The sequence below is a fragment of the Micropterus salmoides genome, unplaced genomic scaffold, assembly GCF_014851395.1.
Source record: "Micropterus salmoides isolate LMB-PRFRI ecotype aquatic unplaced genomic scaffold, ASM1485139v1 Ms_hic_scaffold_18, whole genome shotgun sequence".
In the NCBI taxonomy this organism is placed as follows: domain Eukaryota; kingdom Metazoa; phylum Chordata; class Actinopteri; order Centrarchiformes; family Centrarchidae; genus Micropterus; species Micropterus salmoides.
In genome coordinates, this window is record NW_024040928.1 from 19,161,312 (window position 1) to 19,187,496 (window position 26,185).

The 26,185-nt window shown below is 38.4% G+C and overlaps 1 protein-coding gene and 1 long non-coding RNA gene across 3 annotated transcripts in view; one reads left to right on the forward strand and one right to left on the reverse strand.

The window, feature by feature from the left end:
• enpp1 (ectonucleotide pyrophosphatase/phosphodiesterase 1) overlaps positions 1–24,222 on the reverse strand; it is a 29,983-nt gene extending 5,761 nt beyond the window's left edge. For both annotated transcript variants that reach the window (XR_005445308.1, XM_038726340.1), the window contains exons 1-18: positions 24,006–24,222; positions 19,474–19,546; positions 16,050–16,110; positions 13,380–13,477; positions 13,192–13,271; positions 11,703–11,822; positions 10,607–10,716; positions 10,427–10,492; positions 10,256–10,328; positions 8,378–8,486; positions 7,024–7,155; positions 6,878–6,909; positions 6,615–6,742; positions 4,876–4,945; positions 4,146–4,233; positions 2,276–2,460; positions 1,765–1,804; positions 1,508–1,668 (exon numbers count right to left, since the gene is read on the reverse strand). Coding sequence is in view for 1 of the 2 variants with exons in the window: in XM_038726340.1 (XP_038582268.1) it covers positions 1,508–1,668; positions 1,765–1,804; positions 2,276–2,460; positions 4,146–4,233; positions 4,876–4,945; positions 6,615–6,742; positions 6,878–6,909; positions 7,024–7,155; positions 8,378–8,486; positions 10,256–10,328; positions 10,427–10,492; positions 10,607–10,716; positions 11,703–11,822; positions 13,192–13,271; positions 13,380–13,477; positions 16,050–16,110; positions 19,474–19,546; positions 24,006–24,140 (1,761 nt within the window). In the remaining variant the exon portion in view is untranslated. The remainder of the gene's footprint in view (positions 1–1,507; positions 1,669–1,764; positions 1,805–2,275; positions 2,461–4,145; positions 4,234–4,875; positions 4,946–6,614; positions 6,743–6,877; positions 6,910–7,023; positions 7,156–8,377; positions 8,487–10,255; positions 10,329–10,426; positions 10,493–10,606; positions 10,717–11,702; positions 11,823–13,191; positions 13,272–13,379; positions 13,478–16,049; positions 16,111–19,473; positions 19,547–24,005) is intronic.
• Positions 24,075–25,849, forward strand: LOC119908562. The gene is made up of 3 exons (XR_005445310.1): positions 24,075–24,210; positions 25,040–25,078; positions 25,296–25,849. It is a non-coding gene; the product is annotated as an uncharacterized LOC119908562 (long non-coding RNA).
• Positions 25,850–26,185: the final 336 nt, after the last annotated feature.

Consider the following 26,185-nt stretch of genomic DNA (forward strand, 5'->3'; position numbering starts at 1 on the left):
CTGTTATAGAATAAAATTACAGATTTTTAACCAGAACATGCCATTTTTGAATTTTCTTTATTTTTAAGAAATTTCTTGGTAAGGACTGTGTAGTTTGGCACCAATTAGAGGGAAAATAGAGACACTGTTCATTTTGGAAACTTCCAATTGATTCATTTCAAAGAATCGCTAGTAGTGAGTCTTTAATTCAATGAACTGCAGAGAGTAAACAGCCATGCTAGAGGCTTGTGAGTCTGTATTTTGCCCTGGTGGTAATTTGAGGTAAATGCAAACATCAGCATGCTAACATGCTCACAATGAAAATGCTAACATGCCAATGTTTAGCAGTAGGGCCTACATTTACCATGTTAACCATCTTAATTTAATGTTAGCATGCTAACATTTGCTAATGAGCGACAAAAGCAGAACAGCTGAGGCTGAAGGAAATGTCTTAGTTTTGGAAGTATTTGGTCATAAACCTATTGGATAAATAATAATTTTACCAGCTGCTGGAGAGGCTAAATGAAAAGTTGGGGTATTGCCAAAGTTACAGTAAATATCTTGATGGACATGGATTTCATGTCGATAGATTCAGTAGCTGTTAATATTTCACTGTGGACCACTTTGGTCCAGATATTGCCATCCATAGAGCCTCTCTGCTAACATGGCTAAAACTTTTGAATTTCTTTACAGGCAGACAATACAATTCTAAATCAATGGGAAATAAATCAATATCCAGTGATTCATGAATAATTAATCATACTTGCTTGAGTTTAAATTGAGATTTTCTTTCAATGACATTCCTATTTCCCCCTATAAATAGTACCAATGTATACAACTCTTCAGAGAGATTATTAGGAAATTGCAAACCGGTAAAATTAAGTATTACTAAATATACTGTCCCTGATTACAGGCAGAAAAACACATCATCAAAAGCTGTGCATATTTTCAAACATCCTGTATGTACAAGAATAGAAATTTAAGGCAGACTAGTTTGACGCTAGCTATACATGAAGTTGTTAATATTGAAAAGTTGTGAAATTGAAGTTTTCTGTGGGTTGAACATATTAATGTACATTCTTCTATTACACAGATAAAACAAAAAACAATCTAAACCATGATTCTTTCAAGCCAAAATGAACATAGAGAGTACAGTACAAGCCATATTTAGCTTGTACTGTGTTTGGATAAAGCTTAAATGAAAACAAATCTACATCCTCACTTGCTCTATCATTCAGACAGTATAATACAACAGTGTAAACGCTCAAGGGAATGTATCACTCTGCCTGAGGTCACAATTTACACTGAAGCTCAACCGCATAATGAGAAAGACAAGAACTGTTTGAGCCAACATGAGCACAGAAGATGAGTAACAGCCGCTTAGAGGAGGGATTCAGATACTAAACAACCTCTTACAATCTGCAGCAATCTGCAGCCAAACCCTAACCACAGAAGAAATATAGCTGGGACAACTCAACTGTACAGGCTATGTTTAGAGATAAAAGACAGCTCCAAACAGCGGACTCACCAGAGGCTGGATGGTGTACGACACCCAGAGGGGCATGAGGCGATCTTTACTGTATCCGTTGAGATAGTTAGACTGATGGAGAAGACAAAAGGCGGCACCTGGTTGGACGACGTGAGGGGTGCCAAAGGGATGGTGTAGGCGGCGTAAGCTAGCTTTAACACCTAAAGGGGAAAGTGTACAAATGTCACACAAAATCTTCAATAAAAATAAACAAAAAAACCCAACAACATTAGAAATGCAAAAAATAAGATACTCACTGGAATTAACTGTCATAAGATGTTTGTTCATATCTGCCTCCTAAAAAGAAATTCACACTTTTTGTTAGCATGCTTGCATTACATACATTAAAACCTGCCATGAATCTATAGTCCCACACTTTCAACATGCACATCAGAAGCTTGTGAACTGACTGAAGTGACTTTTTGTCAGTTTGAGGGTAGTATAAGGGTACCTGTACTTTTTGTACAGCATTATATTTCACAACATGTTAATCGTCTGCATCACAAAATGGCCAACTGTTAAATATGATGCATCTACTTCAAACTTGTTCAAGCACACAGAGAGGGAAACATTATTTTAAAACAAAACGTAGCTCCCCAAAAGTGAAGCAAGAACATACTGATTGCTCAAATTCATAGCAATCCATCCAACAGTTGTTGGGATATTTCAGCCTGGACTGACTAACCGACAGACACTGCCATTCTTTGAACCACGCTGCTAACACAGCTAAAAACAAGCGCATGATCTCAGTAACGTATTAGCACATACCATTGTCTTAGTTTGAGATGCACAGGTGCACTGCAGATCATCAGTGGAGACAGGGTCGCTGGCTTCACAGGGGGTATCATGGGAGAGCTGTGCTGGGTGAACTGGGAAGTGGACTGGACTCTTCAGAAGGTGGTTCAGGCTGCCGTGAGTCCCGTTGTTTGGAGCAGGACGAATACCGAGGAGGTCTGAAGGAGAAAAAGAGTAAGAGAGAGGATGGGAACAAAGAAGCATGTCTGTGCATTTGATAATAAAAGAAAAAACACATTTTCAAGAACCTTCATTTCATAAATTCAGCCATCATTAGTAACTTTAGGTATCACGCAGGTTTCAAACTGAATTTAAGCTAAGTAAGAAAGTTGCCTTTATATTAGGTTTCTTGAAATCCTTTAGGGTTCTACCAGCCTTGAGCCACTCAAGTCATATACTGTATACAAGGCAAGCACTAAAACTTTTTTTGTTGCATAATTAACAGTCCATAATTGGACAGTAAACTTGAACAAATTATTTGGAAGTTAAAAAGTCATCAATGAACATCATCTGTCTGTTACAAACATTTCTAAACATTTAGATTCAAGCATTATATTCTACTCTGACCTACTATAACATACTTACTGTTGTTGTAAGTAGAAGCAGTTTTTCAATGCAATGTCATACGTATTTTGGGTGTTTCTCTTAATTTTGAATTCCAAATGCTTTGGTAGTTGCAAAAGTGATTATTTCCTGCTGTTCTTTTTTTTGGAGGCAAGGTACCAAACTGATATTCAGTGCCGGAATTTCATCTGTTCCCTCTTCTGAACTGTGTTAAAGCTGTGGTAGGCAACGTTGGAGAAACTAGCAAGAGACAGCTACATTTTGAAAGAATCCATCATTAAAATCTCGCCACCTCCCTTCAGGCTGCCCTCCAAAGCCACTCCCCCAAAACACATTTTCAATTGCAGTGAGTGCACAGGCAGAGTGTGTGCAAGAAGGCAGGTTGGTTGGTAGACAGGAAGTTAGACCAGCCAATCAATTCACTGGCCTTGTGGAACAGATTTTTTTCATTTTTGTGCCAGATAATTTGATTTATTGATTGCTATCAGGATGTAACGAAAATTTCAACAAATACAACAGAAAATTAAATTACCCCAGCTTTAACTGTGTTGCTGTGCTCTTACAATTAACCTGCTGAGTAAAATGTTTTCATAACTAAGAGAATTGATGACTACAGTAAAACTGTGAAAATTAGGCCCAGGTTGTAAAAAAAACAACATTTTACTTAATATCAATAACAAGAGGAATTGTGAACAATTTAATTTTTGTTGTAAAATAGTTTGGTTTCAGTCAGGACAACTTTCATCAAAGTTGTCAAAGTAAGTTATGTTTGGGGATATGACTCTGTTCTGTTTGCACTTCCAATTGCCTATGTGTAAAAGACATAAGGCAGGGAGAGCTCACATCTCTGCCCATCAATGCTTGCAAATGAATCAGCAAGGGTAGGCAGGCTAAAGCAGATATAAGGCGTCTTGTGTGTAATTTAGCAATGAATGCTAAAAAGGGAATCAGATGAGCTGGCAGCTAATGTGGCTGGCTTTGAGATGGGCTGCTATCAGCTGATGTGCTGGGATTGTGAGTTGAGCCTGACTTCATTGCTTCCCTGAACTAACTAAATCTACAGCCATACAATACATTGTAGTTTTATGGGAGGTTATGTCCAGGATTATTTGGTGGCTGCTAGCAGTACTTCATGAAGTATCCTCTAGTCACCTGGCAACCTCACATGCCTACCTCACATGCCATCAGTACATGAGAGTTGCTGGTCCTTCTCATATAAGAAAGTGAATAAGCGTATTTTCTAAAACGATGAACTATTCCTGAGCTACAAGCAACTTACCACACATGAGGTTATATATTTCAATGTTTTCAAAAGGGGGCACAACAGTGTTTTCTTTAAATCCTGGACCGTGGCCAATGAAGATTGCCTGGAGAAAGTAGATACATATTAACACACCGGCATTCATTCATTTATTTGGCATTTCTAGATACAAATGAGAGAGTACAATGAACTAAATGGAAACCTTCTCTCTGTAATAACAAGATGCCAAACACTCAGTACCATGATTAGACCACATGTAAATATTTGAAATGAACTAAAGTAGCAAAGCAGGGATTTCAGTTCTAGGAAAGAGGTTGGTGTGGCGGGATTTTGAGATATTTGCAGGTGAGTAAACTGTCCATTTTAAGCGTACTTTGCTCTCTTTCTCTGCTGTGTGTAGGCAGGCTGAAAGCCATATGTAGAGTAGTTGACTTTTCTTAACTTACAAAGTCAGCAGACTTGTAAGCAAATTATACATCCAGAAATATACACAGATGTACTTTGATGACTTTAACATGAAAGTGGCAGACAGAAACTCAAAGAACTCAACGGACGGCTTTTATGATTCAGCATCTGGTGAGTTGGATGTCTGAAGTTTCTTTCATAGCTAAACTGTATCTTGAGTTTTATTGTGTTATTAGCTGTAATTGTGACCTACTGTCCCATGTTGGCATTATCGGGACTCAAACAGGATTTCGTGACAGTGTTTATTGTGGTGGACAAACACACACAACTTCCCTCCTCTCACCTGCATGTTGGTGAAGAGGTTATCTGAGCCGTGGAATCCCCCTGCGCAGTACTTGATATCCGCACGGTTACTGTCGAGATAGAATAACAATAATTAAGGGTAGAAGTCACTATAACACGACTGACAGTTACTGATATGTGTTTTTATCTTATTTTCAAGGAAAAGTTCGTCCCAAATGATCTCAATTTCAGGGTCAAGCAAGTTTAATTTTATATAACCTAAAGAGCGACTACAAATACACTGTTGTTTATTGCATCTGTCAAGTCAACTGATTGAATTCTTCAGCCTGAAGCAATTTTCCAAGATTACATGTTAAGTTGTACAACTCCTCTCCAACATACCACGCTTCATTCATTATAAATGATTGCTAACACTAATTACTGTAAATGCTTCAACTTCTGTGTGGCCAAAGAAACTTTTTTTTATCATCAGACGTTTACATCCGCCTCCATGACATCTACTGTACTATAATTCACACAAGACTAGACAACTCCTGACCAACAACTGTAGCAGCTCTGGCATCTTATACTGCATATAAACAAAATCTAACTGTACTTTATACGGTGAATCTGTAAGCATTCACTTTTAAATCTGCAAGACGCAATTGGTAAAACAATTTTCACCACTGAAAGACATCTGCCCCGTAAAACAGCACTATTGCTACATCAGTGCTACATTTTACATTTTAGTCTTTTACCAAGGTAAAGGTTATTAGGAATGTGGACTCTTTTATACTTAGTCCTCAAATGTTAAGATTTCCATTCAATTAAATGGACAGGTAGTTTTACATCACTTGTGCACTTAAAATTCTCACACAACACAAAATATATGAGTTTTTAAAATGTGGTTATTTAAAATGAACAGGCTTGAGAAACTTGCAACTTTACTTCTGTTTACTTTATTATACTTCACTTAGTCAGTGAAGGTAGTCACTTCTCTTTACTTGACTTTATCACTTTACTTGGCATTTTACTTTACCTCGCATTAAGTCACTTCATTTAGTACAACATGCTGATAATCCTCAGTTCAGTGACCGCAACTTATAGCCAAATGAGTGCAAAAGGCCTTTTTGACCTACTTTGACAGCCAAAAAAACTAAAATGGCTAATATTGTTTTCTCCTTGTTAGTACTTGACCTTGCCACTTCGCTTTACCTTGCTTCATTTTATTTTGTCACTTTGTGCAAAATGTCTATTTTATTTTCTCCTTGCCAGTCAATTTGAGAACTTGTTGTGCTTGCAGAGTCCTCATGAAAAACACAGTCAATTAAAATAATGAAATAATAAAGTAACATAGTAATCTAGTGTAATAAATCTGCTGGATCACCTGATTGCGTATAACAAAATAATCTAGTCTTAATGGTCCACTGGTTAGCTTTTGAGTTTTCAGCTACTTCTAATAGTGTTTTTCAGTGAATGGAGCTGGCTCTAGGCTGAAAAATGCTTCTTGAGGCTGCATGTAGGCGAACATACATGAGCTTGTTTCTTTTATATTTGTATGTACAACTTATACAACATTAATGCTTTTATTTCTTTTCTCTGTTTCTAACCAGCCTCCTGCCAGGAGTTGGATCAACCAATCAGCTTGCTTGAAGCGGAGGTCTGTGTCACACATTGTTGACATTTTGGAGGTGTGCGTGTGTGACCTACAGTTGTCCTCTTTTCAGCGTCTTTCTTCCATTTTTGACACATTCTCAACACAGGGAAAACTTCGAGACAGCGTACTGACAAATGACTTACAGCGCCGCCTGCCAACCTTCCTTCATATAGAGGTGGCCTCTCTCTATGCGTTTGTTGTTAGCATAGTGCATCCTTTTGGGGAGGTTTTCTTTGAGGTAAGGCCTCATTGGCTGGTCAGAGGTCCTGCACTTCAGAACAGACAGAAGAGGAGAATCAACACACAGCTGAGGAAGAATGGACTTGTTTGATGAAAAGTCAAGCAAGCAGATAATTTTTCATTCTTCTTATGAATACAAAAGTCACAGTTGGAATACTTCGCATACCGACAAGTTCTTCACAAGGCCCTCATAGTCGACTGAGGAAAGAAAAACAGAACAAGGTCAGCCACGCTGGTTACAAACAAACTGACACTGAGTGATGCAGTAAAGCTGGGAAGGAGAGAAGTCGAGTGTTATTGAGAGGAACGCACAGGAAAAGTAATTATCTGGGAGGCGACTGGGTCTGATGCGAGCAGCAGGGCCTTGGATGACAGAAAAGTCGCCAGTGTTGTCCAGGTAGGTTGACAAAATTGCTGCCTTTTCACACGAAGCCTCCTCCATGCCTGTTGTGGATATACAATACAACTCTACAGTGATATTGCATGATATGATTCTCCTATATGCTTACTTATTACTTATGATACTCAACATTGTGTGATATGTTATCTTAGGTAATTCAGCAATTAAGACAGTTAGAAGCTTGTGTTGAATAACAGGAAACCGGGCCCTGACAACAATACACTCTGACACACTTCACACTTTTTTGAATATAGTCACGCACACACACTTTTACAGCCCTTAAGGCGCACTAGAACATGCTACATAAACTGAATTCAACATATATGGATATCTATACAAGACACAGCAGGGGTGCAGTCTCCTAAATATATACTCAGGCTTAGTGGAAGAACAGCAGACTTGCTGTTAGGCCGTTGTGCTGTGCATGTATCCAGATATATCTGTTTGCATTTCTATAATAAATATTTGGTACTGAACGGACTTCTCAGACTCCTCTCAGTACTTCCCTCATCAACCAACTCGGGGAAGTCATTGCACTTCAACACTGTAAAAAAAAAGAGACTATTAATTTGTCTTTTTTTCATAAATGGTCAAGATTTGAGTTGAAGACTATACAAATGTGGCCATGGTAGCATGAAATAATGCATGATTTTGTATGATTTTTCTTGTTTATTTCCCATTTGCTGATGTTGTTTAGCTTAAATGTTCTTCCCTTGTAGTGGCACACAGATTTATCTTGCCAGAAAGGTGCCTGAAGATCTGAAGACTTACTTACAGCCCTTAAAATTTACAGCACATTTTTAGATTCAGATTTACAGTGTAACATATCTTGACATCGTTTTGGGTGTAACATGTGGACATGTTGAATCTTTCTTGTCACTTTTCCTTGATGATAAGCTGCAGACTAATAACTAGCACAGTAAGTCAAAATTAAAATCTTCTCTTGGAGATTATGTCCTTGATGAGGATAGCTGGGCATCGCCCTGAGCCACATTCACTCCAGCACATTGATATTTAGTATACCTAATTACAAGACTAAACATACGGTCTCCAGATGTCCAGAGAAACTTCTCGTCACAAAATATCCTCTTAACACACCACTGACAACAGTACTCACCGATTTTGCATCAAATCTTTCTCTCTGACAATTATCAGTAGCTTTATCTTACAACAGGTGGAATGACTCAACCAAGTCAAACATTTCAAGATGACACTTTTTTTCTGTACAATGACCAGAGGCCGTATCACAGCTATGTCAAGGCTCACCGTGGTCTGATACGATTATCAGGTTGACACAGTGCTGCAGGTCTCTCTGTAACAGGCCATCCATTAGCATGCCCACAATCCTGTCCACATTTTCCAAGGCCTGAACGACCTGAAGGCACAACAGCATTTGAAGCTTTAACAGAATTAACGTGTTACTGTGGCAGAAGAACCATGCTCAGAAACTGTAAGTGCATCATGGAAACACCTCAAAAACAACTTGTTTCAGCAAATAAATAATTAGCAAATGTAATTAACCAAAATGGCTTTGTCAGCATGGTTCATAACCTTGACTTTATTAAATGAGGTTTGGTTTAGTTTAACATTCTGAATAGAGGAAAATCTTCAACAAAGTCAGTTGCCCTTGATTTTATCCTTCCTTGGGTAACTATGACCTGGATGACTGCGAACCTTCACAATGGAGGAAAGATGCGGAATGAAAAATAAAATAAAACAAACTGGCTCTAGCTTATAAAAATAACCAATTCCTTTGACACTGACAAGGTAAAATTAAGATTTTTTATTTTTTAACATATTGTTTAAACTATCATTAAATATGAATTATTATCATTAAATAACTGAAAGATTAGACAATTAGTTGTTCATAACTAAATGTTCATAATATTTCTTTGAATGGCTACTGTGATAATGTAGAACTGGAACGATTAGACGATCGACACAAAATTAATTAGCAACTATTTTGATCAATTTACTACTTTCAGTTTCTCAAATGTGAAGATTTGCAACTTTTCCTGTGTTATGTGATGGTAAGCTGAATATCTTTGCGCTTGGACTTGAAGACGCCACATTGGGCAGCACCTTGAGGTTTGTCTAGTGGTTTTTCAGTTTATAGACATTTTATAGAACAACTTAAAAAACAAATTAATAATTAATAATGAAAATAATCATTAGTTGCAGCCCTAGTCGTATATCACACAGCTCCAGGAACAGAATTTCACTTTCTCTACTGGCGTTTTCTCGAGCTTTCAATTGCATCTCACTGTCGTCTTCAGTGGCTGGCGTTTTTCACAATGCCTCCCTCACATACACAGGATGATCATCTGTTAGTGTTGTAGTCAAGAACGGCCCAAAACGAGACCAAGTCAAGACCAAGACCAGTTCCCCACATTACATGACACACGTTAAAATGTGAAACATGATCATTGGTACTTCTCAAGTTGATCTGAAAGATCCACATTCCCATTAAAACACCCACATACAAACACTAAGAGCTGAAATCAACCAATTAAGCATCTTTATTCAACACTCCTTTCCCATGCTTACCATCGTGGGGAGGGGTGACAGTCGTTAACAGGAATAACACATGTTTAATTAGGGTTATTAGTTGCATTCAAAGCAATATGTTTTCCATCCAATCAAAGTTAGGATGTTAACAAATAAATCAGACAATGCAAAAGCAATTTATTCCCAAAGTTATGGTCTTGACTGGTCTTGAAATAAAATCCCGAGTCCTCAATATCCGAGACCAAGTACGAATGCTGTCAAGTCCGAGACGAGACCAAGACCATCAAAAAGTGGTCTTAAGACCGGTCTCGAGACCAAGACCAGTCTCGAGTACTACAACACCATTATCTGTTATCACATGAACAAAGTTATACATTTACTGTAGGTTCACGTGATGACAACTGAGATGTCTCCATAACAACAAAATAAACACCAAGCTCTGTTGAAGACCGCGAAGTGCACCTGAAAGCTCTGGAAAAAGCTAGTTATTGGACCTTAATTGGAGATTTTTTCTAGCTACTGTATCAGGGGTTCAATATTGAACTTTGTCATGATTTTTACGTCTAGTCTGTTGTTCTTTTAGATAATTGACAACCTGCTCACAATTGCTGGTTCCATGTTTAGTGAATGACTAACCTGTTGGCTTCTTGGCCCATAAATATGTCCTGATGAGTCAGGTTCATCCAGGTACAAAGTGTAGAAGTCTGGTCTAAAAACACAAAGATACCAGTTAAGTGTGATGTTCAGCGTTTTTATGATGGTGACTCACACCATCGTCTTTGTCATGATTAAAAGGACATGTAATACCTTTCTCCCTGTGGTAAACTGAGCCATTCAAACAGCGTCGACACCCTCCTCTCAAATGTAATGCTCCTGTGCACCAAAAAAGTACCATGTAATTTATGAACACATCAATACACCACTACATTATACCATGAATTTTCTTGGGACGAATTTAAAAGCATCTAACGTAATGGAATCACTCACTTGTCATACAGCTTGTAGAAGTCAGGTAAGGTGCCATTGATGGCTACATCTGAGCCAGGCCAGAAGAAGCTTCCTGCTTTCAGTTTGTGACGTATGGCAGTGAGCCAGACCTGAGGGGAGGAGAGGAGCGAGCAGGTAAGGAGATGAAAGGAAAGAAAAGAAAAGGAAAAGAAAGAAGAGGAAAGGAGACAAAAGGAACCGGAAGGATAGGAGAGGAAGGGAGATGGAAAGAATGGGAAGGAAAGAAGATGAAAGGAAAGGAAATGAGAGAAATTGAAAAGTAGTACAAAATAGAAGGAAATAAAGGAAAGGAGTCAAAATAAAAGGAAAGGAAATACAAGCAACAGAAAGGAGATGAGAGAAAAGGAGACATTAGTAGACAAAGGAGAAGAGAGAAGAGGAGTGTCATCCAGGTTCATTATTAATTCAGACAAGCTAAGCAGTAGTAAACTAATACGTAACTCATTCATCACAGCAGCAGTGTTTAGTCCATTACGATAAAAGTGTAATCCCACACAGCCAAGTCAAGACTGATTGAAATCGAACTACATATTTGAATGCTAAATCAATACCTATTGGACCGATCTGCTGGTAGAAGTGCTTTATTTATGCAGCAGGCTTGCATGCATGTTGCTCCAGATGTTTATTACGAAAGAATGTATTCCAGGGGTCATTGTTCATCAATTTCTCCTTCCCTCCTGAAAAGTCATATGGCCGCTGCATGGTGTATTTTCAAGAGCAGCAGTCTGTCATGCAATTGAGGAATGAGATTTAAGAGGCATCCCATTTAAATGGAAACCACAAAGCCTATAAACAAGCACAACTCACAGCCCTCACAAGCTGTCATTTTGCACAAGCAGAATCCATAATTATATCAAGAAGCTCATTACAGGGAAAGCAGATGAATGAGCACAATGCTCAGAGTGTGTTAACTTTCACGAGTTACAGAACAATAATGTTGGGCTCAGACTCAGCTGTAGCCTTGCTCCACAAACATTCTCCTAAAGTGGTCCAGAACTGTTTTGCAGCCTCAGGGTTTTCAGGACTAATATTGAACAGTGAATTTAAACCTCCGTGGCTGCAGTGATTCACTTACTGGCTCTCCTTGATACCATTGTGGGTTTGTTTTCTCATCTGTTTTTAAGCTGAAGAAAGCGTTTCGGGTCACATCGTACATCTTGTTGTCCACAATCCCATGAGACTCAGGATAAAGGCCCTGCAGGAATCAGAGACAAAAACAAACAATCAAGGTGAAATGTTTTGATACTGTGGCTGCACAGAGATAGAGTGATTACCTCCTCTCTCCCATCTTTCTAACCTAAATATTACTGCAGCAGTTTGTTTTGATTAGGATCTGGTTTCAACCTGAAATCCCCCTCCACTGCTGTTGCTCTCCACAAGCACATGTGAGCCATTACACATCAGCAGTAACCCCTTTACTACTGTGAAGTGACACTAGCACTACAATCACAGGGAAATCCTCTGTTGAACTGTGATACACTAACAGCAGTGGCTGAAAGTAAGTAGCCTACATTTACTCAAGTACTGTACTTACAAGTTATGAGGTATTTGCTTTTATGCAATTTTATACTGCTAGATGTCTATGCTTCAAAACGGTAAATATTACTTATTACTCCACTACATTTAAATGCTACATAAAAAGATATGAAATACAATTATTTGTTAAAGATTAAACCAGTGGTTTCCAACCTTTTTGGTTTGTGCCTCCTTACAAAAAACTGTGTCTACTCTGGGCTTCTTATCAGAGACATTTCTCCTCTAAACTCCTCAGACGGTTTCATTTAAATAACTGTTAGGAGTCCCAATGATGTAAAACTCAAAAGCACAGATTACAGAATATTACAAAATATTTATACAAGTGTGTTTCACAGAGCTTTGATGTTTCTTCTTTACAGCCCCATTAATTATCTCTGGACCATTGTAGTGGGGCCAACCCCCAGGTTGAGAACAATTGCACTAATTTCAGATGTCTGAGTATTTAGCAGAGACATTTTCCCTACAAACCTCTCAGATGGTTTCATTTAAATAACTTTGAGGCCAAAAAAAATGCAGTTATCAAATATTTCGCCACCAAAGCTTGGATAGAAAGACAGATTAGAATAAATGAAAGTAAATGTGTGTATCAGAACATAGTTTTTTCTTCTTTCCTCTCCAATTAATCATCTAATGACCTCTCAGATTTTTCTTATGACTATTTGGAGACGATCCGACCCCATTGTTGGGAACCACTGGACAAAGCTACTAAACTTTACATAAAATAGTTAAAACTAGCATCACCTCAAACAAATACAACAGTAAATTGCTACTTTCAACTACAATAAATCTTATAATGTACTTTAAGTATAATGTAATATAATATCAATCACAGGGCCATTTATCTGCAGAAATAACACTTTTTGATATGTTAAGTACATTTTGCTATAAATACTTCTACCTAAGTAAGATTTTGAAGGTCGGACATTTACTTGATTATTTTTACTTTGTTATATTGGTACAATGAGTTCTTCTTCTAGCACTGACAAAACAAGTCAAAATAAATCAACCCCTGACCAGAAAGGACTTACAGTCACAATGCTGTAGTGGTTGGGAAAGGTCTTTGTGGGATAAGCAGGTCTCATGTATGCAGTTGTTGTTCCGGCATTTCCTGCAACACAGTAATGCCCATTCACACCAGGTGTAAACAGTAAACAGTACTGTACATGGTTTAAGAAAACTGTGAAGAGCTGAGGAGTCAACAGCGTTGGTGACTTACGCAACTTGTTGATAACAGGAAGGTGGCTGCTGTGATCTTTTAGATACTCCGCCCTGAAACCATCCAAGGACACCAGGATGAGAGGAGGTCTGGAAAAACTGGGTGGGAAGACAGAGAGGCAGAACCATGCTTTAAGTAAACAATGAGGTGGGTCTGGGAATGGGAAATGGATAGTTACTCGGCAGGACACATGGATATCTTTGCACCAGTAGAGTAGCAGTAGTGCTAAACAGGAGGCCTGTGTAGAGATAATACAAAGCAGCTCTTTGACTAAGCAGGCAAGAGGGGAAATAAAGTCAAATTACAGACCACACAAACACTTAAAGGAGAACAGGAAGAGATATGTGACTACTGGCGATGAATGACAGACTAAGAGTTCTGTTAGTTCCATTTCTTTGTTCCCTGAAGTGAGGAATGGCCCCTCCCATTTCAGTGGGAGTGCTGAATTATTTTCATTATCAGCAAGAGTTACAGGTTAATGTTTCATTTCTCAGGATTAGTTATAGCACTATCAAAAATATTGCACCTACATTAAAACTGAATACTTTGTGAATATCAACCAGAAGTGTCCAATAAAAGCAAGTTGGCATTAAATGACTGACAGATATTTTATCATCATTCTTTGACCAAAGTAAGCCTTCAATGTTTTGTATTGAAGATTATCAAACAATAGCCTACTCCGCTCTATAGCTAAATTATATTTTGTTGAAGTACTTATGGCTAAAGCCATATAAATTAAATGTTTTTGCTACTTGGGGGCCGCAAGACAAGCTGTAAACACAAACGACATGTATAGTTGTTATGGCTAACATGTTAGCAAATAGTTGCCTATTTAGACATTCAAACACAGAAACATTAGCATAGTGTTTCTGCACCTGATGAATTTAAGTTCAGCATTCACTCTCCTTTTAGCTCTGTTTCTGCCTCAGCCAATAACAAATACAAATACAAATGAACATGATAATCCTTTAATAAATTGGTCAAAGTTTGGCTTTCTCATTTACCATTCACTTGAAACTTGTTGATCGTTGCTAAAAAATCTGTTTATTAAAAACTAGAGCCGCCCTATGGTTGTACACCTCAACCAACCAGTCAAGTTGCAATTTACATCCATATCCGTCCATAGTCATAAAATATTTGGAAGGAACTAAATAAAAGGTATAAAGTGTATTTTTGGCTAAATGAAAATTATTATTATATTGAGGATATGATTCCAATAAATGTACATTATCAAACTGATTAATGAAGGATTATCAAAAACATATTGGCTAAACAAAATACGTGTACTTGATCACTATGTAAAGATGGACTATGCTATGCAAAATGAGGTTTCTCCTGGCATTTTTAGATGCAAAGACTCTCTCCGAGCTGTAGGTGAAAATCACTCAAAGCATCACAATTGGCCAGCCATGTGATTCAGATGAAGCTAGAAATTCAGAATGAGGCAGGAAGTGAAAGACCGACTGGATGAGATGGAGAAAAGCCTGTATTGTGCTCGATATTCATTATTTACTCTTTGTATCGTCCTGGTCAACGTGTGTGAAATCTGGAATTGCCCACTTCATTGTTAAATTATGCCTAAAACCTCTTTTGAGGTCACAAAGAACTTTCACCTTTGAGTCAAGTGTCACCTATTCAGTGTCCAAACCAACTGTGAAATATGCTCACAATCTCCCCTTCTGTTCCTGAGTGATGGTGTTGAATAATGGCCAAAAAAAGTGTTTTTCATTCACATCGTGATGCCATAGTGATGCTGACCTTTGACCTTTCAACATCTGTATGTACTTTAATTAAATACTGCATCAATTCCTGAGCAATGGACACAAACATGTTTGTCAAGGTATTTTGAGGTGACCTTTGACAACCAAATTCTAATGAGTTCATCCTTGAATCCAAGAGAACGTTTGTGCCAAATATGAAGGAATTCCCTTAAGGCGTTCCTAATATCGCCCTGGACAACCCATAAACATAATAAAAATCAAGATGTAAAAGATGTTTTTCAATCAGCATTTTCCAGAAGAGCTTCTTCTTCTTTGTGTGTAAAGACCAAACCCTATAAACAACCCAGAGAGAATATGTGACTTTGATGTAAAAAAAATACAGACAACAATCATTTGTTTTAAGATATTTTAAAACCAAAAAAAGCTTTATTCAGAGCCACAGGTTTTCTTTTCCATAGTGTAATGAGTCTGTCTGAGGTTTCTCCCTTGCCAAAGCAAAAACTCACACGCGTGAGTGACCACATGCTCATGCACGCACGCACACATCTCTCAACAACACATGCCTGATCACTCAGAGTCATTAGCCTGGTTTCCATAGAGACATTTATTTTTTCCCACTAAAGCAACATTGTTGGTGAGTCATGTGTTAATGTTTATAAACTTGTAAAAAAAAGATGAACTGACTAAACTGCCAGACAGTGTCAAAGAAGTCCTTCTATTTTACTCTGTACTTTAATTTCCACTAAGAACGGCCTACTGGGAACAATGGACTCAACAGTGGGCAACACAGCTTTAAAGCTTCATCCTCAGCACCAAAACATGGTGAAAGATATTGTAAAAAGAGAAAAGAAGGTGGTGTAATCCAAACTGCTGAGATATGAGGTATTATATTCTTTTAAAAACACATCAGTTCTCACGTCACAACAGCAGAACAAGAGTATATTATTACCCGGGTGGACACTGTGGCTGTTGAATTTCCTCATCGGCCTCCTGCAGCCAGATCTTCCCTCCTGCTCGAAAAGAAGAGAGTTGTCTGTGAGTGACAAGGCATATTGTATACAGTATATTTTTAAACATATGTAAAAGGTCTCAGAGTCTTGCCTATTTCATCACGGTAACAGAATAATAATAATTTGGTCAATAGTTTCTCTTTAAAGTTCAGAAAAAGCATCTTTATTTTTAGTTTATATATTAAAGATTCAAATACTCAAAAAACAAACAGTGGTAGAAAGTAACTAAGTACATTTACTAAAGTACCGTACTTATGTGCAAATTTGAGGTACCTGTACTTTACTTGAGTATTTTCTTTTAATGCCACTTTTTACTTCTACTCCACTACATCTCAAAGGGAAATATTGCACTTTTGACTTCACTACATTAATCTAACAGCTTTAGTAGTTACTTTACAAATTAAGCTTTTAAGACATAAAACATATGAAGAGTTTATAAAATATGATGTTTTGTTATAAATTAAACCTCCCAATAGTTTATACAAGTACAGCTAAAACGATTAGTTGGTTGGCAGAAAATTAATTGGCAACTATTTTGATCAACTAATTTTTCATGCAAAAACATTTCATGCTTCCACCTTCACAAAAGAAAGATTTGCTTTTTTTACATGAATGCATGAGTAATAATAATCTCATAATATATACACACACATACTGTATGTATGCATATACAGTCACAGGGAAATATTTCTGCATTGAGTATGTTTAGTTTTAATACTTTAAGTAAATGTTCCTGATTACACTTTTAGTAAAGTAACATTTTTAATGCAGTACTTTCACTTGTATCAGAGTGTTTTTACAGTGTGGTACAGAGTATTAGAACTTTTACTTAGGTTATCTGTATATTCTGTCAAAAACTAATTTAATCTGCTTCATCAGGCCTGTGTGGTTGAGGTTTCATCAGATTTCATTGACAGTGCTGTCAACTGAAGCAAGCAACACTAAGGTGAGAGGTAAGGCTAAGGTCAAAGTATCAGACCTTCACACTCACATAGACAGTGTTCACGTAGGATCTCATCACTTATAGTAAGACACTGGTTGAGAAAATAGGTTTTCGGGTTAAACCATGCAAAATTATAATTTAAGTAATTTCACACAACAGTTAGCAAAAGTGCAGAAGTATCACTTTGTCATCCACATATTCCTAAGATGACTTAAGACAGGGAGGGGCCGAAGTCTTTCCAGTGTTTTTTGGCGCTAGATGAGAGCACAACTCTGGGAACCACATGAATATGTTGTGTAAAAGCACTAATGGATAACAGCACAGAAAGGCTGAGAGCCAGATTGTGTTTCCTGGGCAGGATGTGTTCACATGCAACAGAAACCATCTGGATTCAAAACAGGGAGAAAAAATACAGCCTTTCTTAAGGTGTGATCATTTAAATAGTGATGTGCCTACACTTGAAACAAGGGAAATCACTACCTCAGACTATTCATTTACTTAATGTGAGACATTGTAAGTGAAATACAGGGAACTGCAGCACCCCACAACATGTACAGACGCTGCAAACCTGTTTTAATAAATTCTTTTGACACATCTGCTGACTGGATACATGACAGAGCGAGTCTTAGCATGTCGGTGAGAAAGCCCCTCCTCACTGCCTCTGGAGGCCAGCCGTGTGGTTTTGGACTGAACACGGGGATGCTCCGTCTCAGGAGACAAGTTGCTGTGGTCTGTAATCCACGGGAGAATCCAGTCTCAGCGTTTTCTACTACACACTGTCAGTCTCGAGGAAGAAGTAGAGCCTTGGGTTATTTTTATTTCTTTTCATCTGTTTCCAAAGGCCTTATGAAAGACGTAGAGGTTCCAACAAAGCTGCATAGATGTGAAAAACGCCAAAATATGAGTGTGGGTGAGTGAAAAGTCCAAATTTATTCTTCCCATATGGCTTTCATGTTAGCTGGTTAAGAAGTACAAGTTAAAAGGGAGCAGCAGAGAGAGTGCCCCGCCCAGGCTGGGGACAGTTGCCCACAGTCACTACCGCTGCCCCCGAAATGGAAGAGGGGCGTTTTGGCACGGCAGTTTGCAACAAAGAGCAAACCAGAGGGAATTGCTGCAAAACACATGCCAGCCTCGGTTAAACATTCCTATCTCGCTTAAATGTGTGATTATGATGTATTTTGCAACAGTTTGCCAAGAAGGCTTGCTCGCACCACCCTGATGAAACATTTCCTGTCAACAAATCACATGCAGTCTCAGGAGTTTCCTTTCACCTCTGTGTCTCTCTTTCACTGGCTGGTTGGTAACTTGATCACCTTTCACTGCTGCTGTAAATACTGCCAGTTTAGAGTTTCTGAGGGATCTACAGTGGGACATTAGCAGGCTCTATATTAGGTCGATTTTCTGGTAGCCCAAACAGCAGGCTGATAGCCTCACAGAAGCATGATGAAGGCTTCTTTTATTCCTCTGCAAATAACTAGGTTGTAGTTTGTATTTTTACCAGCCTTTCCTGAATAAGTGCTCAAAAATGTAACCTGAGATGGTTATTTCTGTCTGTTTCTCTGCTGCAGCCAATGTGTCTCAAAACATTCACTGTATGTTTTGTGGAGTGAAGACCATGGCTCACATATAGCTTAGTCAGAAAATATACAGTAGTAAGGTATTGTGATATTTACATCTGAGGGAAAGCAAGAGCAGATGAGCATTCGTAAATATGTGTATGAACTCCTCTATCTGGGAGAATTATTGCAATTTTTAAAAAGGGCAAAACAGTTTGTTTCCTGTTTCCTGGAGTAGCACAGCACAGACTGTCCAAGTTACAGCCCATACCTGTGGATTTTTATGTGAATATCCAATATTTCTCTTTTTGTCTCCAGGAAAATAAGAATATCCCAATGGAAACTACTTTGATTCTATTCATTCTAGTGATCCTTATCAGATCTATTAGGTCAAATGGGATTGGGGACCACAGTGTGCGCTGTTGTCTGCCAAAATGTCTTTTTGACAATACCACAGAAGATACTGTGGTACTGTTTCTCAACAATCATTAGCTGATCGATCATTGAGGTCTAAAATGTGTTAAATGCATTTCTTTACTGATAAACTATTTACTAAACCACTTGTTTTTAATACTGAAAACTTAATTGTTCATATCCGCTAGCTTGTGGCCTTCTTCCTGCCTTTACTTTCATGGGCGGATTGCTGCCACCTGTCAGTCAATTGAATAGTGTGAAACCACTGGCAGAAACATGTGTGTGTGCATGAGATACAAACAAGATGGGGACCAACTCATCAAAACATTGCTCTGATGTGATACCAATGGTCAAAACTCCACAGGTCAGCTTTAAACTGCAGCCATACCATACTGTAATTGAATCCTGCCGTTAGCCACATGCTATAGCTGCAAAATCATCAGTGCCTACCGTTTCCATCACTGCTCTTTCTCAGAGAAAACACCACAGCCAGGATAACCACCAGTAAGCACAGCAACAGAACCTACAATCCAGAGAAAAAAAATGTCAGGATGATTGTTACTGGTACTGAAGATAACAGTTCACAAATCACTTGCAGCTGTCAACAAACATGACTGAAGATGCTTCGACTGAAGTCTTGGCTCTGGTGACTAGCTGGTAAAAGAAATGAGAGGCAAAAAACTGCACAAAGTCAAACACACTGTTGAAAAATGATCAACAATGTTTTTCAAATAATGTGTTATTGTTACAAATGATGATTCCATATAGATAGAGGTAACAACATTTAAACTCAATGTAAAGGAAATCTGAACAAAAAATAATTAGATTTCACCAATATTTTGAATGATACTGTGGTGAAAATGGCTGTGACAAAAGACTTATTCTACTGGCACTTTGGACACACTCTAGTGTCAGCTACATGCCTTTTAACCAAAATATAAACAAACTGCAACAGATTTCTGGCTCCTTGAGAGAAGCCATAAATCAGGACATTCTGCAGAATCAACAGGATTCGTGTTTATGAACACTAGCAGCATTGGCTCTATACATGGTAATGTTGGCTGTTTCAGTCCAGACTCAAATATTTCAAGTTTTAGGTGGACTGCAATTAAACTGTGTACAGTAAATCATGGTCCCCAGAGGATATACTTCTGACTTTGCTGATTTTCTGTAGGATCACCAGCAGGTCAATGAGTCTGTAAATCCCTTGTACAGACACTCATGGTCCTCGAAGGATTAATTGTAACAGGTCAAATCTTCCAAATTTGTTAATTTGTCTATTCATTGATTAATTAATAAAACATTTTTAGGATAAAAGGCATTGAAGTGCTGAGCTGCTGAAGTTGGATTGTTATTTATTTCCTTAATCCTAGCCAGTGATTTTAATCATCTCCAACTGTTCAAATGTTGGTCTTGGCCCTCTGTAGATGATAGTCAAAGAAAGACGGAGGCCTAACTGCCTCTTTATAAGCTGCTCGGCTCATCTCTGCCCAGAGACGGCTGCCAACTGGTGGGGAAAGGTTAGTAAGTAATCAAATCAAAGGAGTCTGACCCCTTATATTTAACCTGGGACCATTAGGAACCACTGCTGTAAGTGTAACTGTATGACACTGACATACACCTCTGAAAGCAAGGGTTAAAGACAAATATTAACTTAGTCAGCATTACTTCTGTGTTTGCCGTAACCTTTTCTGCTGGAAGATTCCCATTCCCTCACAGGAGTCAAAACATTTTAATATTATCTCAAGTCAAAACAACCACTGAAGTGTCATTTTATTTAGCTTTTCTGTGCATATCTTTTCACCTGTGTTGAAATATATCTTGTTTTCACTTGTACAGTGTAATCCTCTTTTTTTTGCCCCAAAGCAGATGAACTTATCTCCGTTCAGTTTAACATTTAAAATAAAGCCATATAGGCAGCAAGTTTATTTGTGTCTGATATTTTGATTTGCTGTAAGACAAATACAGCCCTCTGACACAAGTAATTAAATTTTGATTAACATACACAAGAATTCCTAGATGGGTATGAAAATATGCTGCTGTGTGCGTGCGGTGTCTGGGTATGAGCACTTATTTTCTCCAGCTATAGGTGAAGAGAGAAAGAGACCTGGATTTGACAGGCACCTTGGGAAAGACGTGGTATTTGTGGGTTGTGAAAGTAAACGGTCTGTCTAGTGGAAACCTACACGTCTGACTCTGAAACCCACTACTAACTACAGCTTTGTCTCTATTGTCTCTACAGAAATAAAATGTCTGCCTAAGGTCACCAGTTTGAAAAACGAATGAGTAACTGTCACATTAGAGTGAAAAACTGTCTTGACTCCCAAAATGTTGCAATCATTCTTTTGAAAAACGCTGTGAAACATGTCCCAATATCAATATTATTAACAGATGTACTGCGGCTGAAATGTGACAGGACAGAGCAGATTGTTGTCTAGACTTCGCCATATGTGTATTTAATCAGTTTAATCAGCTGAAAACACCTCTTCCTGAGGATCCAGCTATAGTTTGCTTGTATAGTTAGAAAGGTGTGACACAGTTTTACTTCAGTGATGAGGTAGATTAGTAATCATACAGCTACATACAGTATTTCACTTAGAATGTGCCATTTGGCCTAATACGATAAAAGTCTTCTGATACAGCTCCAACCACAGCTCCACAAAAACAGTATTTAATACATGTAATTATATATTTCTTTGCAATTCTTTCAATTATGGTTTTAGGCTACATGTAAAGTCCCAAATGTATCCCAGATTTAGTTTCTCTGCAGAATATGTGTGGTTTGTCTCAATGCCTCAAGGAGCTGTGAACAATAACAGCTGCTGTTGTTTCGTAGACTTTTCCTCTGTGTCAAGAATAACCTTTTGGGGAAGACAAACAAAACAGTCATTCTAATGTCCAAACAGATTCTCAACCAGGTCATAAGATAGATAGAGGCACTAAGGGAAAGGCAATTTGGCTCGATGTTTGCTGACTTTCAGCAAGTTTAAGTCCAAAAGCAGCAGTATTTGCCTTTAAAAACCTACTATAGTATCTCCAAGGTAAACAGGATAAAAAGGTGTTATGTCTATGATATGAATATACCACCAACTCCACATGTTATGCAAATAACCTTACAGTGCCATATGTACAATGGGAACTGATACTCTGACCTTAGCCTTACCTCTCACCTTAGTGTGCATATATGTCAAAGCAAAATAGACCTGCAGTGTTTAACTGGTTAGTCATTCGAAAGAAATGTATCAATAACTATTATAACTGATTAGTTACATTATTTTTGATTGTCTTTTCTTGATCTTACTTTAGAGTAAATTGAATATTTGCTGAGTTTCGGGTTGTTGGTCGCGCAAAACAAGCTATTTGATGAAAACATATTGTACCCTAGTATATATATGTGTATCACCATCAGTCATCGTTAAAACTACACTTCTCTTTCTAGTGCATGTGTCTGCACCAAACCTTCAGCTGAAACTTTACTCTTTTGGATCAGCACTGTGGTGTAAAAAGGTCCGGTCCTGCTTTACACTACTGTCGATCATCTCCACCTGCAGAGACACTTCTGGCCTCTGTCTGTTTGCACTGAAGTGATAACATTTTGTTTCCACTTTCACACTGGCAGCACTGACTGTCTGGGCTGTTTGACAGTTGTGAATGAATTACACTGAGAATAAACAGTGTAGAAAGGTAGACGTGAGGCTGTGGTATTTCATTCCCTAGGAGTAATGCCTTTGCCTTATGAAGTCAGAAACTGTCACAAGAGCTGAAACTAGTCTTGTCACGGTTTGGTGTGGGTGAGGCAGGGTTGAGCTGGTTGGAGGACCCAAACGCTGGACACGAAGGCTAGCTGGCAGTTCAGTGAAGGTTTTTAATATAACGAAAGGCGAGCACACTTACAAACAGAGTGGCTGATTGACTGAGTCCAAAAACAAAGGCTGTCCAACAGAAATCCAAAAGGGTGAAAACCAGAATCCAAAACTGAGCAGGGTAACAGGGAGACACTGTGAGTAAGGCTGGAGACACGAGAACAAACTGCAACACTGGGTGACAATAAACAATGACCCAACAAAGACAAGACACAGGTATATATACACACACAGGGACTAAGGAGCAGGGCGGGAGCAACACAGGTGAAAGACATGAGGCTAAGGAGGCACAGGTAGGGAGAGAGAGAGAGAGCAGGGGAAAACAGAGACAGACATGCAGAGGGTTCACTGGGGTAACAGACATGACAAGGGTTACCGAATACTAGACGAAAGACAATACGGACCCCCAAAACCCAAAAGACCAAAATAACGCTAACTAAACACAAAAGTGCAAAACACCGCATGGCAGACAGGCAGAGTGTGACAAGTATTTTCATTATCATTTAGTCTGCAGATTACTTTCATGATAAATTGCTTAATCTTTTAGCCTTTTAAAATGCCAAATGTGTAAAAGCTTTCCATCAAAACACCACAGAGCCCAAGGTCAGATTGTTTGTTGGACCAAAAGTCCTAAAAAAAACAAAAACGTTAATATTTGACAAGCCCCAATCGTCTGGTTTCAGAAGCTGAAACCTGAGAATGTTTGCCATTTTCCTGACTATTTTTGCTTGAAAAAAAGACTGAAACAATATCAAAATTACTGCTTTTTGGTCCATCAACGAATCGACTAATCGTTAACTATATAGTCAGTACTCTTTAAGAGAGTTTATGGACACATTTTAAGACACTAAGACACTATGGAGCCTTTTAACGATACAGAAGATAAAAATGACTATTTCCATTAGGTATACTGATGCACTATGTATAATTTTACGTGAGTATTAGAGTTGTTGATAAGATAGTTAAAGGCAAGACCCAGTTTGATTCAGTTTCAGTAAAACACCAAAGGTCATATTTTGCTGCATTGTGACCATATATGCTTCAAGTGGGTTTCTAGTGTTGAGTTAGAGGAGAGTTAGGTGAGCAGACAGAGAGGTAGGTAGGTATTATTGAACGTACCCCAGTTATGATTTTACAGTGGTTTTTCTTCTTCTTTCCCCGCTCATTGTTTCTGCCTTGACTTTCCAGCTCTGGTGTCCCAAATAAAGACGCAGCCTGTTCAGCCGAGCGGTCCTCTCCTTTGGTTACTTCCATGCTGCTGAGCGCTACAAACTCCTGCCAGTGATTTCCAGGAGGAACTAAGTGTCAGGCAGCCCGTCCACTGGTGAGGAGTGTATGCAGTGAGTAGGATGTGACCCCTCTGCTCAAGTGTAGCACCGCCTTTTTTCTTGAAGTCTTAAGCATGTGACTGATCTGAGAGTTGGAGGCTGCCAGGCTGATTAAAGAAATGTGTCATTTCCAGCGTCTGTTCAACAGTAACCTAAATATTACAGGACTTTGCAACTTTGGAAAACAGTTGGAGCATTGAGTAAAAAATGGACAGACTCATCCTGGATATTTATGTATATACGTGTCTATCACGTCCTGTTTCTCAGCTGTATGACAAGAACAAACAGTCAAAGAAGCAGTTAGATGAATATGTAAAGATTCTGTGCAGTGAGTGTTGCCGCCATCTTGTGGTTAGGCTGGACTAAAATGGTTATGAAAGTTTAATTAAAAACACAAAAAAAATTTTGGCAGAGAAAAATGAGTGAATTAGTTTTTGTTTTTCAGTTAAAGTTGTTTCTTCTTCTTCTTGGGCGCAGGGAATGGTCGTATAAAACACCCTGTTAACAAGACAAATTTGAACATCTTAAGTCCAGGGTAAATAGCGCCAAACCCTACATCAATAATTGCAAGAAAGAAAATAATTCTCCACTAAATTTACCTTGTATGAAATAGGAAAAATATTGATTGAATTGCCTTTAATAAATAATACTGATAATTAATAAATATCAATAAGAATTGACATATTTAATTTAATTTTTGTCCTTTCATGAACAGACTGTTTAATAGGAATTACAGTTTTCCTGTTTCACACCTTTACAAAGAAATTCTTATAAACTGAGACTGGATGAAAACACACAAATTGTCTGTTGTTCACCTTCTGATAGGATATGAGAACCTGTAGGCCTGGCACAGTGGCTATCAGAGTAAGTGAGTTTTTTTTCCCCTTTACTGATTTTAGGGGTATTTGCTAAGCTCTGAAATAATATAGTTGTTACATTATATTGTAAAATAAACGCTCAATTTGCAAAATCATATCACAAGTGAGAACAGCGAACAGCTCTTTGTAATTCTGACCCGGCCTCTGTCATGCTGCTGCTCACTTTTTCTTTCCCTCTGTCTGTCTGTTGTGCTCCTCTGCAGGAGAGAGAGAGTAAAGGTGCTTTCAGACCAAAAGCGTGAGTGTTGGGGGCGGTGCGTTTATATACAAAGTCAATGCAAAGACGCGGAGAACCGCTCAAGCGAGAAAGTCGCATGACGCTGAGTCATGATAGCCTATCAGCGTCGAGATTATCCAAACATCACGGGCATCTTCAGAGCATTGTGTGGAGAGGACCAGGCAGAAAATCCGCTGGCCAACAGAGAGCTACTAAACTGCAGGGGAAAGCTGAGGACAGAGCCGGGAGCAGCACTGCAGCTCTTGACAAATAAACACCCGTAGTCTGTCTGGATTATGCTCTGAGAAAACTGCTTTTATTAAATTAGCTATTTACTTTAGTTTTTGGGATTACAACGTTGATTTATTTTCACTGGAGCTTCGGGACAGCAACCTTTGGTGCACATCCGGTTCGAATGTTGTTAGCGTCAGTGGGCACCCAGAGTTGTTGGACTACTACTTCATAGAAAAAACAGTCAAAACTGGACATTGCTCAGAGAAAAGAAAGCGAGGAAGTTGAATTACCTGGTGAATTCATAAAATATGTGTCTGTTGCTTTATTCCAGCTATTGTTGTACTTTACTGTGAACAAGTCAGCATAGCATATCCCTGATCGATCCGAACTCCATTCAGAAAACAAACATTTTAAATGTTGTTGTTCTGCTGTCTTGCTGACAGACCTGACAAAGCATGAAATCATATGTTTAACAAATCAACATCATATTGTTGGTATTTCGGCATGAGATTGATCCGTTTATTGCAATTAAATCACAACAAAATATTTACTTTAGGTAGTAGCCTGAACCATATCACTTGAATTTTCACATTCGCTATTCCTTGAGCTTCTGACAGTTTACGCTACTATAATACTTGGGTT